Below are 14,895 nucleotides of genomic sequence, written 5' to 3' on the forward strand. Positions count from 1 at the left end.
ATTGTGGATAACAGAGTGGATTATGGCTTGAATGTGATTAGAGACTCTCCCCATCAACCTTTACTTATGTGTTCTTTTAAACTTATAAGAATTAAACTGAAAATGGCAATTTACACACCCTGCTGACAGCCACTGGCTCCAGACTAGTGGCTTTGCTCCCCCCTCGTGGATACACCTTTTGCAGCCTCAGACTGAGCTTTCTTTACCCGCCAATGCTGGAGAGAGGAACAGTCGAGTTTACCTGATGAGTGGAAGTCTGACGGCCCAGATGAGTGATCCCTGCATCAGGGTTTTATTTGTGCAAGCCTGAAGTGTTTCATTGTGTATGAGATAAAAGCTTGAAAAGTCCTCTGTTTATTATTCAAATAAATAATCCATACTAACATTTATAGATGATTTAGAAAAAAAAAAAAATCAAGACTTTTACACACAAAAGTGTAGTTTTATTGTTGTCTGCCTGCATTATTATACTGTATAACTATATAAATGTAATTGATTTTGGTGCTAGTCTACAGTATTAAATGCTATGACAGTTATTTTCCCTGTAACAAACAAATACACAAACAGAAAAGAGTAAATCTGTACTTGGTGTATTGTGGTTTTTTTTCGTTTTGTTTTTTTTTGTTTTTAACACCTTGTCTGTGTTACATAGTGTTGTTGTTATTTTCCCCTCTGTTTGATTACATTTTCTTTTACATGTCCAACGAAGGAATTAATTTATGATTGCTCAAATGAATTTTGGGGACACATGGATCATGTCCATGTTTTTTTTTTTTTTTTTTTTTTTTAATGACAGGTAAAAATCAAACAAACCCACAAGGTTTCAAGGAAGGTGGAGCTTTAATAGTGACAATGACGCACAGACACACTGTGGCATCCCTCTCCCCACGGCATGTAGTCAGTGTACAACATTGTATAGTATCCTCAGTATAAGATTATCCATGTAAACTTAAGTTAGCAAACAACCAAACTTCAACAACAAAACCCCACCCAGTTTTACAAGGGCGGCTTCATTGGCCTGTGTGTCTGTAAATCCGTTCCCTCTTTATTTGGCTGCTCCGATTGGTCGGCGGTGACGACAATCCCGAGCCGTGCTCCCGCCCACCGAGCGGATCAAGTTTGAATGAACAACAGCAGCCTGTTCTGGAGGTGGTAGTTGCATTTGCAGTAATTATTAAAAGTGTGTATCATATCACCGGCGCGCCGATCGAGGATGGACATGAAGAAAAGAATCCACCTGGAGTTGCGGAACCGCACTCCGTCAGATGTAAGTTGGCCTCACATCTCGCTGGCTGTGTTTCACACTCAGCTAATGGAGAATCTTTCGTGTGATGTCTTGGTGCGGGGATACAAAGTTTCCTCCAAGTTAAAAGGTGATGGAGACGTCGGGTCACATTGTTGCTTCGCGGTCGTGTTTACGGTGGGCAGCTGCTGCGGCTCCGCTGCTGCGGCTCCGCTGCTTGAACTTTTGTGCGGCTCTCAGCTCACGGTTTGCAGTTTCAGATGCAGCACAGCTTTTTTTTTTTTTTATACAAACAAGGCAAGCGGCATGAGAAGCCATATTTGTAACTTTTGATCTACGAGCTCGCCCCTTTTCGCTTAAAAACCCGCGATGTTGTTTATTTAGTCGCTGCTCGGTGTGCTGTCTGCAGGCTGAGGCGGGGAAATGCATCCACAGAAACATTTCAGCCGTGCACTTGGCGCCTTAAGGATGCGGACGCTCAAAGTCAAGAAATTATCAATGATGCATAAAGATCATAGCCTCGATTTGTCGCCTTATAGCTGCGTCCCATTCATACAGCTGCTCAGACTGTCCGGTTGAAGTCCTGTATTTCTGCAGGAAGTGCGTGAATACGGCTCGCACCGGTGAGCCTGCAGCCGACCACCGGAGCCGCGGTGCGCACAGATGGCCGAAAGAAAGCGGTGTTAGCAGGGACCGGCACCAGCCACCGGGCGGTCGGGACGCAAAACCCGCCGTCGTCGTTACCGACCTCACGGCGTCGGGTCGGTCGCTTCACCTGGACTCTCCGTCGCCTGGGACGTGAGAGATCCTGACTTAATGACAACTAAATTATCGAGCCGCGCTGTTGCTCCAGTTTTCCCAGAACTAGGACAAGCCGCCATCTTACCGAGAAACAAAGGCAAACCGAGAAACACCGAAATATCCCGTTCATTCGACACAGAAGGCGGAGGATTCATGGTACCTGCTCATTTACAGAAGCCTACACACGCCGCCAATCCGATCGGCAACTGTTTAGCACAAGCAACAATGAAACGTTTGCCTGGCAGCTATCTAATCGGCTTTAGCTGCCCCTCCTACTCACAAATGACCCTGTGCACGACTCGTAGGTCTGTTTGGCTCCGACTTGTTTTGACTAATGTGCATCTGCGCCGCTGACACACATCTCCTATCGCACTTGAGCTGGGGAGCCAGTGGGAATAAACCCCGACTACCCGCCGCTCTGTGTCTATTTCTGTTGGAAAAAAAGTAGATAAATGTGATATTTACGTAATGGGAGGAGAACCAGCGCATCGCGATACTTGGAGAGCTGAAATGTGCGCAGTCTGCACATTATTGATGTACAGTATTTTTTTTTTTTTTTATAGTCTTATATCACGATATTTAAATATCAATGCGCCTGGCCACAAGTCGACCCTCAAATATGAAGTTGGCAGATTTATACATAAGTGAATGCAAATGTTTGGGAACCTTAGGAAAATTTTGCAATTTACCCTTTCTTCAAATGTTAATGCACTGTTAGGCTGTTATTCATTTCATGAACTTAACAATTAAAACTAATTGTGCCGTGTGCAGAAGCATGGCTCTATGGGGGCCCCCCCCCCACAACAAAAATAGTTACTGGGCCCCTATAACACCATTAGCCTACACTGCAGTTCAGGCACCCAGAAACCAACTGCTCAAAAGGTGAAACGATGAGTTTATTGCCAAAAATGAATGCTGGCAATTTTGACAAATGATTAATCATTTAAAAAATCACTAGTACCAATTAATCAAATGTAAATATTTGCTACTTTCCTGTTTTTTTTATTGTAGTTAACTCAACTTTTAGACCAAACAAATGGCACAATTAATCATTTAAGAAAATAACTCTCATGTGTTGACCATGAAAATAATTATTGGTTGCAGCCTTGCAGTTCTTCTATGATAGAAAAATATGTCCTTGTGTTTTTCTGTGTGATAATTACTTGACACAGAAAAGTAATTTGATTAAACGACAAATGACCACACTATAAATTAAAACAGTTAAGGTCTTAAAACTAGATTTTGACATAGGGTCCCCATTCAAGACCATGGCCACATCAAAGGAGGATGGAGGACCAGTCATAGTTGCAATTCTACTTCAATGGTGCACATTTCTTAAAAATTAGCCGTTTATCAAATTAGTTAGACAGATAAGAGCAGAGTGCACTTGCCTGGTTGTTAAGGCAGCCTTGTGCAAAAGTGTGGGCATCCTCAGTGGTCAGTGACGGTTTATCAATGGTGTAAATACTATACTTGTTGTGTGGCTGCAGCCAGTTGCACAGGAGACACTGCACAGATAGAGGGAAGCATGTATTCCACTAAATATCAGCAAGTAGTGTATGCAAAAGTCCTGCAGTGAGTCAAGAAAGTGAAACTGAAAAGAGGCTGACTTCTTCAACAAGACAACGATCCAAAGCAGATCTCAAAATCCGCCATGAACTACTTCAAGAAGCACAAGCTGACACCAGCTTTGGAACAGCCACTGACCCGAGGATCACTGAAAATCTGTAGGTAGATCTGAAACATGCGGGGCAGCCTAAACATATCTCAGAACTTGAAGTGACCTGCAGGAAGAGTGGGTGGAAACTCCTGAATCAAGAATGGAAAGACTCTTAGTTTGCAAGCTGTGATATCTGAAGAAGAGAAGAAGTTTACTGACTTCGTAAGATTCCCAAACTTTTGCACATGCCACATTTACTGTTTAGTTTTTTTATATTTCTTAAGATTGTGAAATAAAAAGTAACAGTGCATTAACCTTTAAAGAAAGGTTTGTTTTGATGTAAAGATTTAATTTACTTATTTTCACCCCATAAATCAACAAAATATGGAATTTGCCTAAACTTTTGCATACAATTGTATTAAATGACACCCACTTTGTTTAGCTATTTTTGAACATCTTATCACCTCTTCAACAGTACCTTGTGTTCCATTTAATAGTTTTTATTTGAAGTGGTGTGTAATCAATCTTGCACAACCATAAGAGTGGTGGGAGAAGTATAGATCCTGTTTTACTTAAGTGAAAATAGCACAATAAAAAATACTCCCTTACAATTACAAAGCTGTGCTTTTACAATTTTACTTTAGTAAAAATACAGAAGTAATATCAGCTAAATTTACTTAATGTATCAAAAATAAGAGAACTCATGCAATTAAATGTTATGATATATACATATGAGCCTCAATGATTAATTGATTAGTTGATCAACTGAATATTAATCGGGACCTATTTTGATAATCAAACAATCATTTTAGTATTTTCAACATTTTCTGTTTCAAGCTCCTCAAATGTGAGGATTTGATGCTTTACTGCATTAAAAAAAATAACCGCTTGGTTTCATTCTTTAAAAAGTAAACGTGCTTAGCTGAAGCAGTAGCTTCGCGAACGTTGCAACAAAATCTGTTTAGTATGCAAATACTACAGTACATTTTTACAGTACATTTATTTCACCCACACTTGTGCCCTTTTTTAAACCTTAAAATAGCATAAACTTAAAATAAAATATGAAAAATCTTAAATCTTAAAAAACTATTTTTTCATTTGAATTCTCAGATTTTACAAATGCCGATTAGATGTTTCTCTTTCTTCTACAGGTCAAAGAACTTGTACTAGACAACTGTCGCTCGAATGAAGGCAAGATCGAGGGTCTAACAGATGAATTTGAGGAGCTGGAATTCCTAAGCACAATCAATGTTGGACTGACGACAGTTGCCCATTTGCCAAAGCTAAATAAACTCAAAAAGGTGGGTGATTTTCTACGCAAAACAAGTGTATGACTTTAAGCTTTAAGATGTCGCATATTTTGATTGTTGAATTGATCAACAGCTTGAACTCAGCGATAACAGGATCTCAGGAGGGTTGGAAGTTTTGGCGGAGAAGTGCCCCAACCTCACACATCTCAACCTCAGTGGCAACAAGATTAAAGACCTCAGCACAATAGAACCATTGGTGAGCAGGACCTGAAAATAAAAAAAGCTAAATCTATCAAGCAGCTGACCGTATTATTTATCAGCTGTTTTGTTTTGTTCTTTCGACAGAAAGAATTGGGGACACTGAAAAGCCTAGATCTGTTTAACTGTGAAGTGACAAACCTGAACGAATACAGAGACAATGTATTCAAGCTACTACCCCAGCTCACGTATCTGGATGGGTACGACAAAGAAGACAAAGAGGCACCAGATTCTGATGCTGAGGTGTACGCAGAGGGCTTAGATGATGATGAGGAAGATGAAGATGGTAAGTTTGGTGCTACAGCCAAAGTGCTTCCCATAGCCTCATGCATAGCTGCAGTCTCTCTAGCATCTCTTGAAGTTGCTAATTTTAGGCTTTTGAACATTTGAACAACAATTAACCACCAACTGCTTTCACCCAGATGTAGATGAGGAGGAGTATGATGAAGATGCAGCACCAGGAGATGAGGAGGAGGAAGAAGGAGAGGAAGATGAAGAGGAGAACGAAGAAGAGGAAGAGGAGGACCTCAGCGGAGAGGTGGGATGAGAATGATTGATGTGATTTGCAATCTTTTAATTGTCAAAGACGCTGAATCTGAAATAACCACACTCCCTTTGCCTTGTCTTTTTTAAAAAGGAGGAAGAGGAGGAAGATTTGAATGACAGAGAGGTTGACGATGAGGATGACGAGGGTGAGTAAAAATGGTGTCTGAATTAAGTGTATGCTTTATAGTATATAGTTTTTTTGCAGTTAGTATAAAAGAAATCAACACATTTAAAGGTGCACTGTGGAGTTTGTTTTCTACATGAAATGTTCCCAGAATGCATTGCGTTTATCCTTGAGGCCTTTTGAATGCATTTCCCTCCTTTACAAAGCCTATTTAACAAAAGATATTTCTAATTCTACATTGTTTACATCTCAGTTTTCAGCTAATTTACTGCTTTTATTGGCACGTGGCCACGTTTCTTTGCATGTTCCCACCAGCAGCTGCTGAGCAGAATGGCATGAGACCAGCAACAGGACTTTGCATCATGTTATGTTTAATTCTCATCGGGAAAGATTTCTCCTCCTAATTGAAAAAAAAAAAACATGAAAGAATGAAAATTGTACATGTGCATTTGCATCCTGCTGCATGTATGTGAACCCAGTTGTGAAAACATTTGCTTCATAGTGCTACTGGTGGTTAAAAACACAACAGGAAAGCTTTAAATTTTTTTATAGTAACAGGAAATGATACAAATACGTGCACCCTGCAAAGGCAATCAAATTGTCACTAAAGAATGACACTGCCAGTTCAACTTCACAAAGAGAAAGCAATTCAAAAGTTTTTTTTTTTTTGTCTTGAAATGTTCCTGGAGCTGCTCCTGGATGATGGACCATCATCCATCACTGGATGTAATTTTTTCCAGCTGCAGGAAGCTCCTCCATTTCCTTTGTGCTTTGCAGTGTGGCAGAATAGTGTTGCAGAGTTGTTTTTAGTTTTGTTGTTGTTGTTTTGCGATCACTTATTTTGTAATTTTTCTGGGGTGACCACACTACATACTCTTAACCTGCTTAGAATTAGGGCACAGTATTGAGTTGGGACTCTGAGCCGATTCAGAAAATCTTTATTATCCATCTCATAGCGACGTAAGCTTGTGGTGAAATGTTGCTCTTGTCATGATGCAAAAACCTGAAAGAGAGGTTTGATGGGAAACATTTATTGTCTCGATTCTGGTGTCTGTGTCCTGAAATGTGACTATTTATTTTGTAGAAGAGGAGCGAGGTCAGAAGAGAAAAAGGGAACTGGATGAAGAAGGGGAGGAGGATGAAGATGATTGAGAGTCCTCATGAAGCTAAATTGTGAACTGTTTTAAACTTGTATCTCCCAGTCACTTCCCAACAACCCCATGTATTTTTTCCCCCAGTTTCATATTGCAGTAGGAGTGGTTTTTGTTATTGGCCAGTCAGGTAGATGGGGTTGTCTGGAGAAATAAGTTAAATTTATGTACCTTTGATGCTCCCGTGTTCCAGTCTTTACTGTCCACTTTTGACTGCTTCGTGGACATCAGTTTTGTATTATCAAATAATAGCAAAGATAAACCTTTTTAATAAATGTTTTTGTTTTCTCACTGTTTGTGTAAGACCACTTTCTGAAGACTCCTGTATTTTAAGACCCCCCCCTTCAAAAAAAAAAAAAAAAAAAAACTAAATGAAACAAAAAAAGAGTGCATGTCTAATACATTTTAAAGTCAACTACTGGATTTCATGTATGGCTGTCCTCTCCTCGTCTTAAACTTATTTTTGCATTGTATTTTTGTTTTTGTTTTAATGTAAGTTATGTGTTTGTAGTGTCACCAGTATGCCAATACCCTCTGCTGTCCTGGTGTGAAACTTGTGTCTGAACATGCACAGTGTGACCCTCACAGGGCATATTTTTAAATCATAGCAAAAAATGTCTGCCCTTGTCAAAGCTGCTCCTCCTCCTTCAACCCTCAGCTTTGATAGTTCGGAAATTACGTGTTCTTGTAAATAATGACCAAATCTATTTTTTTGTATTCTCTTTGATGACGGCAGACATTGAACAGACAACTGAGGTGAAACTATGAACTGTAATAAGATATTAAATATGTATGCTGCTTTATCTAAAATACGCAGTGTGAAATTTCTTGGATTTGAAGATAACTTTGTATGCATAATCTTTCCATAAAGAGAAATGTTCAACATCAGAGCTCATTATTGCTTTTTCCATGTTCCTTTCTGTGACACACAGGTGGCAATGTTTGAATTTGTGGTGGTAGTGTAGAGATCATTGATATACATGGAGGTTACAGCTGCAACTTATGTGCATTGAAAATGTATCGTTTCAAAGTGTAAACTCTGGAAAGAGGTCAGTTATTTGAACTTTGTTTTCACTAGCATACGCAATGGTCAAATTGGCCTACCTCAGTGATTTTTCACTCTGTTAAATCCACTGTCATCAGCCAAATTCTGTTTCTTTTTTCCCTCCCATTCACTTCAATAAATCCCTTTTATATACGTTTTGAAGTCTGTTGTCCTTGTATAACACAGTTATGTGTAAACAGAATTTCAGTTATAAGTCATCAGGTATTGATGACGGTCTTATGTTGTTGTTTTTTTATTATCCAGGGTATTTTTCAGCAGACTGAGATGATACTGTAAGCTCCACATTAAATGTAGACAAACACCAAACTGAACAAACATAAACTGGGGTTTACTTGTTTTTCCAAAAAGTTCATCTGGTTCAGTGCCAAACAAATTTGGAGGTAGTGCTGTGGTAACACTCGTTTGTCAAATCCAAAACACCATCCAGCAATTACACAAAGTGAATTTCAGTCATTGTAAAAGCCTTCTAGACCTTGTTGTCCTACCTTCTCAAAAGTGATCAGTCAAGTGGTTGATTTCAGTCCTCAGCACAACTACACGGAGGCCCTGGTGGCACAACTCCAGCTGCGACTTCACCTGTCTGTCTCTGTCCCTCATCAGTCACTGGTTGATCCTTGTCTCACTCTCTACTTTCATTGTAGTCGTTAATTTTTTTCTGGAAGAAACATACATTTTCCTTTAACGCCTCAATGGTTCAAGTCTACATTTAAAGGTCTCGTGTTTTTTTTTTTTTTTTTCGATTGCTTTAACTGAAGCTATACAGCTTTGGACCCTTTATGCACCTGCTGTGATGTGATCAGGGAAGACTTGTGACCTTCAGTCCTTCACTTACTTTTCACTCACTCGGGATACAAATTCCATCCTTGACACGCACACTGTGTTTTCAACCTTTTCCCTTTTCTCAGTCCATGAAGAGCAGAATCAGTGATAACACCAGGCTGAATGTGGTTGGGCTCGGATTAAAAAGACACACGGCATTTTTAGCAGAATCTTTTTGTTAACTGCTTGACCCTGGCTGGCAGAATAGAGCCAATCAAATGCTAATCCAGTACCCACTTCTCTTCAATTTCAGACTGTAGGAAAAAAAAAGCAGTTTGATGGTACAAGTGGAGAAGGAGAGGCAAATGACCTTGAAATTACACATCTACGGTAAATACGTCTCAGTAATAGTAATATACTTAGATTAAATGTAAAAGGATGGTTATTATTACAGTTTTCTGTACTGTTAGGAGTAGGCAAGAGTATATTTTCATACCTTATCTCAAGTTATGCTGTTGGAGTCAAACTAATACCGTTGAAGGTACAGCTGAAGTCTTGCACAATTTCAACCAGAAACATTCAGCAAAATCTATCAAGCGTCACAATCATTACTTGCACAGCCACGTCATCCAAAACAATGGGATTAACAAATGGAAATGTTATTAGCTAAAAAGGTAAAACGTGACAAATAAATAGAAGCAAATATACATTATCGCCCATCCTCAAAATTAGCCCGAAAAACCAATAACAGCCTGCAAAGCTTCCCTTGAAACTACTTTGGAGTAGTTCTGCGAGTCCACCACCTCAGGATCCATGTCTCCCCAGCTGCTTTCCCACTATTTAAATAAAAAATACTCAAAGTGAATGAACTCTCCGCTCCCTGTGAAAAGATGTGGTTAGCTATGTGTCAGTGTGGAGAAGTAAATTTACAGCCGACATTTGTAGCAGAGAAAAGAAGTAATGGGAGAAGCAGCTCTGTGAAAAACATGATCCACGTCTCCAAACGCTCTTCTGGTGCAAAACTACTTCACGTCAGCCATTTTGAGATGATGTTGCAGCTCGCTGCAAACCGTGTCTGCAGCAGGGTCTAAGGCCTTGGAGAAGAAAAATAGGAGCCAATGAAAGTCTTTATATCCTCCAGTTATGTCCCGACAAAAAGGCATAGTGAGACAAACACCCTGGCGGTCTGGCCAAAAAAATGCAATAACTGGTCATAACACTTGAGACTATGCTAGATCAAGAGTATTCGTTTGTAAAAACAGATAATACTAAAACTGACTGGATCTCAAACTTTCCCCATCGTTGATTTCATGTTAAGATGGCGATCCATGAACACCGCCTCGCATCCATTACTTATCATATTTTTCATTATTACAATTTTCCAGTAACTTTACCAGCTAAGACATTATCCAACAGGTATCATATTATTGTGTGCACTATGCAGGGCGGCAGAAATCAATTTATGACATAATGCGACATATAAAAAAAAAGCGGTGTGGGAGGGCTCAGAAGCTTGTTGGAGGTCAGAACTTGGGGGGGGGGGGGGGGGGGGGGGGCAAAGGAAGCAGCTTTGCCAGTCCAGGAGGCTGAGAGGTCAAACGTTGTTGGGGCTAACGTTCTTCAGGTTGTTGAGCTCCAGCTCCAGTTGGCGTATTCGCACATCCTTGGTGGTCAGCTCCTCCTTAAGCCGCCGGAGCTCATCCTGCTGCCGGAAGAACATCCGCAGGAGCTTCATATGGGGGAAAAGAAAAACACATGCGAGAACATGCATGTAACAAACATACTTTCACACAAGCTTGAAAAGCTAGAAAAATAAAGGAGCTAAAAATGAAAAGCTAAAGGAAATTTGCATAATGTAAATTGAGGGAGAAAACATTTTGTTTTCACTGTAGGGAGTCATGGCAGGTTTGCAGTCAGAACAATCTCACCTCGAGCAGCATCATATCACACAAATATATTACATAACATCATATATGCTGGACACACTGCATATCTAACAACATATTTGGGATCCAAAGCTACAGAACAGCTAAATGGTGAGATTAAACTTAATTAGGCTGTTAGTTTTGTTAGTCAAGGTCCACTAACTAGCTTTTTCCAGCTACTTTTTTCTTTCTTATGATGAGTCAGTCTGATAATTAATCAAACTCTCCTACATGAATCCAATCAACCAATCTTGTTCTCCATCTCTTCATTTTTCTAGTCATATAATGATTTTGGATCCCCATTAGCTGCCTGAGCTGTAAACTGTCATCAGCAGTGGGTCTATAAGTAAAAACAGTCAAAGGAACAGAACATGTTATTTATATGCACTACAATGTAATATGCACACAATGACCCCAACACCCCCAAAACATCCCATCACAGCATTAAAAAACACAATTGTACTTCAAAAACAAATATCAATATAATATGTAGTATATCAGTACCATATCTTCATCATTCAGTTTGCTACTGGCCTTTATTTACTGCATTATTATTTATAATGTTTGGACTCCTGCAACTGTTTTCTAATAGTAGTTTTATTTGGTGTGTTTATAATAGAGGAAGATCAGTTTTATTTACAGCTTTTAGCTCTTTACGTACCTCGTTCTCTGTCCTGGGTGGGACGTTCTCCAGCAGGTCGATCCCATTCACTACCACACTCTTCTTTTCCTTCACTGGGGCCTTGAACACTAACTGGTTTGGCCGGTGGTAACCGTCCTTCAGGGACATCAAGACTGGATCTGTTTGCACAAAGGACCAAAAACACTCCTCAGCATAAGAAAGCTAACATAATGCACAAAGTGGCTCAAGTCCTTTATAGGTCTCCACAGTGAATCTATTATTCCTCTGGGTTCTAACAGCCTTTCATTATCTACAAACTGCTCTACATACTAGAATCTGCAGTTTTTTTCATTAAATACTTTGTGGGTTTATAAAGGTTGGTGAGCATTAATTTATTTCCATGCAGGAAACACTGGGGGATGATTTGTTGTCCCCTGTTGGTGGAACGCACTACCACTTCCTACCAGAGCAGGGGCGTCCCTCTCTACCTTCAAAAGACTCCTGAAGACCCAGCTCTTCAGAGAGCACCTTCTCTCCTAGCTCTACATGACAAATCTACACTTAAAGAATCATCACTAGCACTTATTGCTGCGCTAACACTTCTTATCCCTAAATGACTAAATGACTAAATGAATGAATGATTTGGTGGTTATTTTAACAGAATTAACAGAGATAACAAACTAGTATCATGTTTTAATTTGCCTAGGCAAACACTCTGTATGACAACTGTGAATCTGGGAAACAGATCTTAATTCAAACATAGAAGAGGATATGTGGAAAAACATAGTGGCTGATGCTGGGTGGTCAAAGTTACACACTAAGAAATTATACAGTTATCATCATAAATCAATTAAAATAAAATAAAAATTGATTGGATGGAAACAGCAGCTGAAAGTGTCAAAAGGAAGCAGGTACTTTTTACTGTGGGGTTATTCTTTTGTTTCTCCTTTTTGGAAACAAGCAGTCAAAAATATTGGAGAGTGGTTTCATAAACATGCTCATCTCCCCAGTTGTTTATGAGACATGCCTCTCCTACCAAACTAACATTTGGACTTGCACTGGCAGGCTTTATTGGCACTTCAAGGATTGTTGTCAGCCACCAGAGGAGTGAAAAATTAATGATGGACATGGCCTCATTTGAATCTTTAATCTCAAGGACTAATTTTTATCAAGACAGAAACATCACAGAATAAATATTCCTATTTTTTATACTGAAAATGTGCTGCCCAATTTATGTTGTATTCATGTGGTGTCCCCTTTATTTGTCTTTGTTTTTCATGTTGCCTTGTGTCGCATTATGTTTGTTACCTACAGGAAAACCTGAATTGCCAAAAAAAAAAAACGGGTCTTTGTTGTGAGATACACTGATGTTGAGAGCAGACGGACCATGAAGACTGGAGGTGATGAGATGAAACGAAAGAGACTACCTCCTGGACTCAATGTTCAATTGGCTGATGTTGTCATTTAAAGACCCCAAGAAATGCACATCAGAGCCCAGTTCAAGTTGTGTGATGTTGATTAAAAGAAAATATCTGAGGGAGTTTGCACCATGCTGGTGACAATACAAACCATATGTTCAGTCACAGTGTGTGAAGAGTTGGCAGTGAAGAGCAAAACTAAGTAAAGAAAGGGATTACCCTGCTTTACTGTAGCTCTTTTTAAATATCTGTCATGCCTAAGAAATGAGTTCCAGCACATCGCATCAGTCTTGCATGTCATTCACACCTCCAAATGTGATGATATTGTGGTACTTGATCAAGATATTTGCATAACACAGGTTTATATTTGACAAAAAGTGGCTTCTTGTGAAATGTTAGGGAGCATTAGCCAATCCAGTGTGTCTCTAAAGTGTTGTTTACCTCTATCAATGCCGCTCAGCCATTCGCTGGCGGACAGTGCAGGTTCTGTTCCTGCTGTCATGGGGTAGATATCCTCTTGGTATGTGTCTGACTGTAAACCAGGAAACACCACATACATTCTTGTTTTATCAATTACACGTGGCATAGTTGATTATGTACAAGTTTACAGGGTTAAAAAATGTTATCATGGTCTCTTAAACAAGATTTATTTGCCTTAAAGCGCAAAATGTAACCTCTCTGCGTGAGTTTATCCACACTTTATCTCTTGCTGGCTTATAACTGAAAAATCATCCCATCATTATTACCCTTTACATTCAGATTCATTTGCTCTTACTTAAGTTTTTATTTTTCTACTTCATTATGTGCTGGACAAAAGTAATATATTCCAGAAGTGATTAACAATGAAACAGAGTTGAATCGTGTTATTTCGTTCCCACTCACCCTCCTTGGCACAATCATTGAAACAGGCTCGATCAAACCCTTCAGGGTGACTAGTTTGTAGAAGCGGTACACCTCGCAGGCTGACACGTCCAGCCCATGCTTTGGCATCACACCTGCAGACGAGAACAGAAGCATGTGAAGACACAACATGAAATCTGTAGTTAGGATCTCTCGCTCTCTCTGCTCTCAGTAAGTGAGATCATATACAATATATTGCTGATCAACAGATGACTTACCCAGTCCTTTCTGTGGGGCCGGGGACCGGAACTCCATTAGGTATTGGATATACGGCTTTTCTGTCGTAATCTCAAAGTAACGGATGTTGCCGTCCCCCTGCCGAGGCACCAGAATGCGGCTGTTATATTACAATCCAGGTAGTAGCTCTTGAAATGTTTTTTTTTCTTACGTTATGAAGTACATCATAGTCTTATGTGGCCTTGTCATGCTCAAAGCAAAACTGTCCTGTTTTAGATTTTATTTCTTTTAATAATTTATCTTTTAAATTAAGAAAATGAACTGTAGATGAAGATGTAAATCTCTTGTGCAGCAATGATGTCTAAACAATTCAAAAGGCATGTAAACAAACCAAAACCTTAAAAAGGTTGTCCCAGTAGTTTTTTGACTTTGCATCTTAAAGTAAATGGCTGATACCTTGTATGAAATATTTGATATTTTAATTTTCCATCACAGATCGAATGACATCCTGCAAATTGTTCTCACAGAGAAAATTACAACGGATGAACGTCCCCATACTTGATCATGTATCTGTCATTGAAAAAACAAAACAAACAAGATGGCTCTGTGTAAAATATAGTATAAAAATAAATACAGATTATTAGAAATGTCTGTCTCATTTCCTGTTGTTTGGACTTTGATGTTTGTTTGTCATTAATCAGCCACTTTCTGCTTCTGTATATGTGATGACCCTGTCTGGGTGGGCCTCTCCCTGCAGGAGCCTGGTGGGTGGAGTCTGGTCATCAGGGAGAATCAGCTCACCTGATCTGGCTGTAGTTTATAAAGTAGTGGCAGTCAGCCAATCCTTTCACTGTGTCTGGTTTTGCTGTATTTAATAATAGGATTATTTCCCTTTCTGTTATGTAAAAAAAACGTATTTTTAGTTACTACCTATGTGTGGTGTCCTCTTCTTTGTCCAGCCTTGAGCAGGGTTGTGACAAATATTTTATGTTACT

The 14,895-nt window shown here is 39.5% G+C and overlaps 2 protein-coding genes across 4 annotated transcripts in view; one reads left to right on the forward strand and one right to left on the reverse strand.

Moving 5' to 3' along the window:
• Positions 1-1,098: 1,098 nt before the first annotated feature.
• LOC139627955 (acidic leucine-rich nuclear phosphoprotein 32 family member A) lies at positions 1,099-8,231 on the forward strand. The gene is made up of 7 exons (XM_071489180.1): positions 1,099-1,267; positions 4,856-5,005; positions 5,088-5,210; positions 5,300-5,498; positions 5,635-5,750; positions 5,850-5,904; positions 6,967-8,231. Exons 1-7 carry the CDS (start codon positions 1,214-1,216, stop codon positions 7,032-7,034), a joined length of 765 nt encoding a protein of 254 aa, XP_071345281.1. The 5' UTR covers positions 1,099-1,213; the 3' UTR covers positions 7,035-8,231.
• Positions 6,414-14,895, reverse strand: part of coro2ba (coronin, actin binding protein, 2Ba) — a 47,281-nt gene continuing 38,799 nt past the window's right edge. For all 3 annotated transcript variants that reach the window (XM_071489177.1, XM_071489176.1, XM_071489178.1), the window contains 5 exons: positions 13,942-14,038; positions 13,706-13,818; positions 13,265-13,355; positions 11,445-11,584; positions 6,414-10,587 (listed from right to left, as the gene is read on the reverse strand). In XM_071489177.1, coding sequence (XP_071345278.1) covers positions 10,453-10,587; positions 11,445-11,584; positions 13,265-13,355; positions 13,706-13,818; positions 13,942-14,038 — 576 coding nt within the window. In that variant the 3' untranslated portion in view covers positions 6,414-10,452. The remainder of the gene's footprint in view (positions 10,588-11,444; positions 11,585-13,264; positions 13,356-13,705; positions 13,819-13,941; positions 14,039-14,895) is intronic.

This window comes from Trachinotus anak, unplaced genomic scaffold, assembly GCF_046630095.1.
Source record: "Trachinotus anak isolate AG129_WGS33_773 ecotype Australia unplaced genomic scaffold, CSIRO_AGI_Tana_v1 ptg000011l, whole genome shotgun sequence".
In the NCBI taxonomy this organism is placed as follows: Eukaryota; Metazoa; Chordata; class Actinopteri; order Carangiformes; family Carangidae; genus Trachinotus; species Trachinotus anak.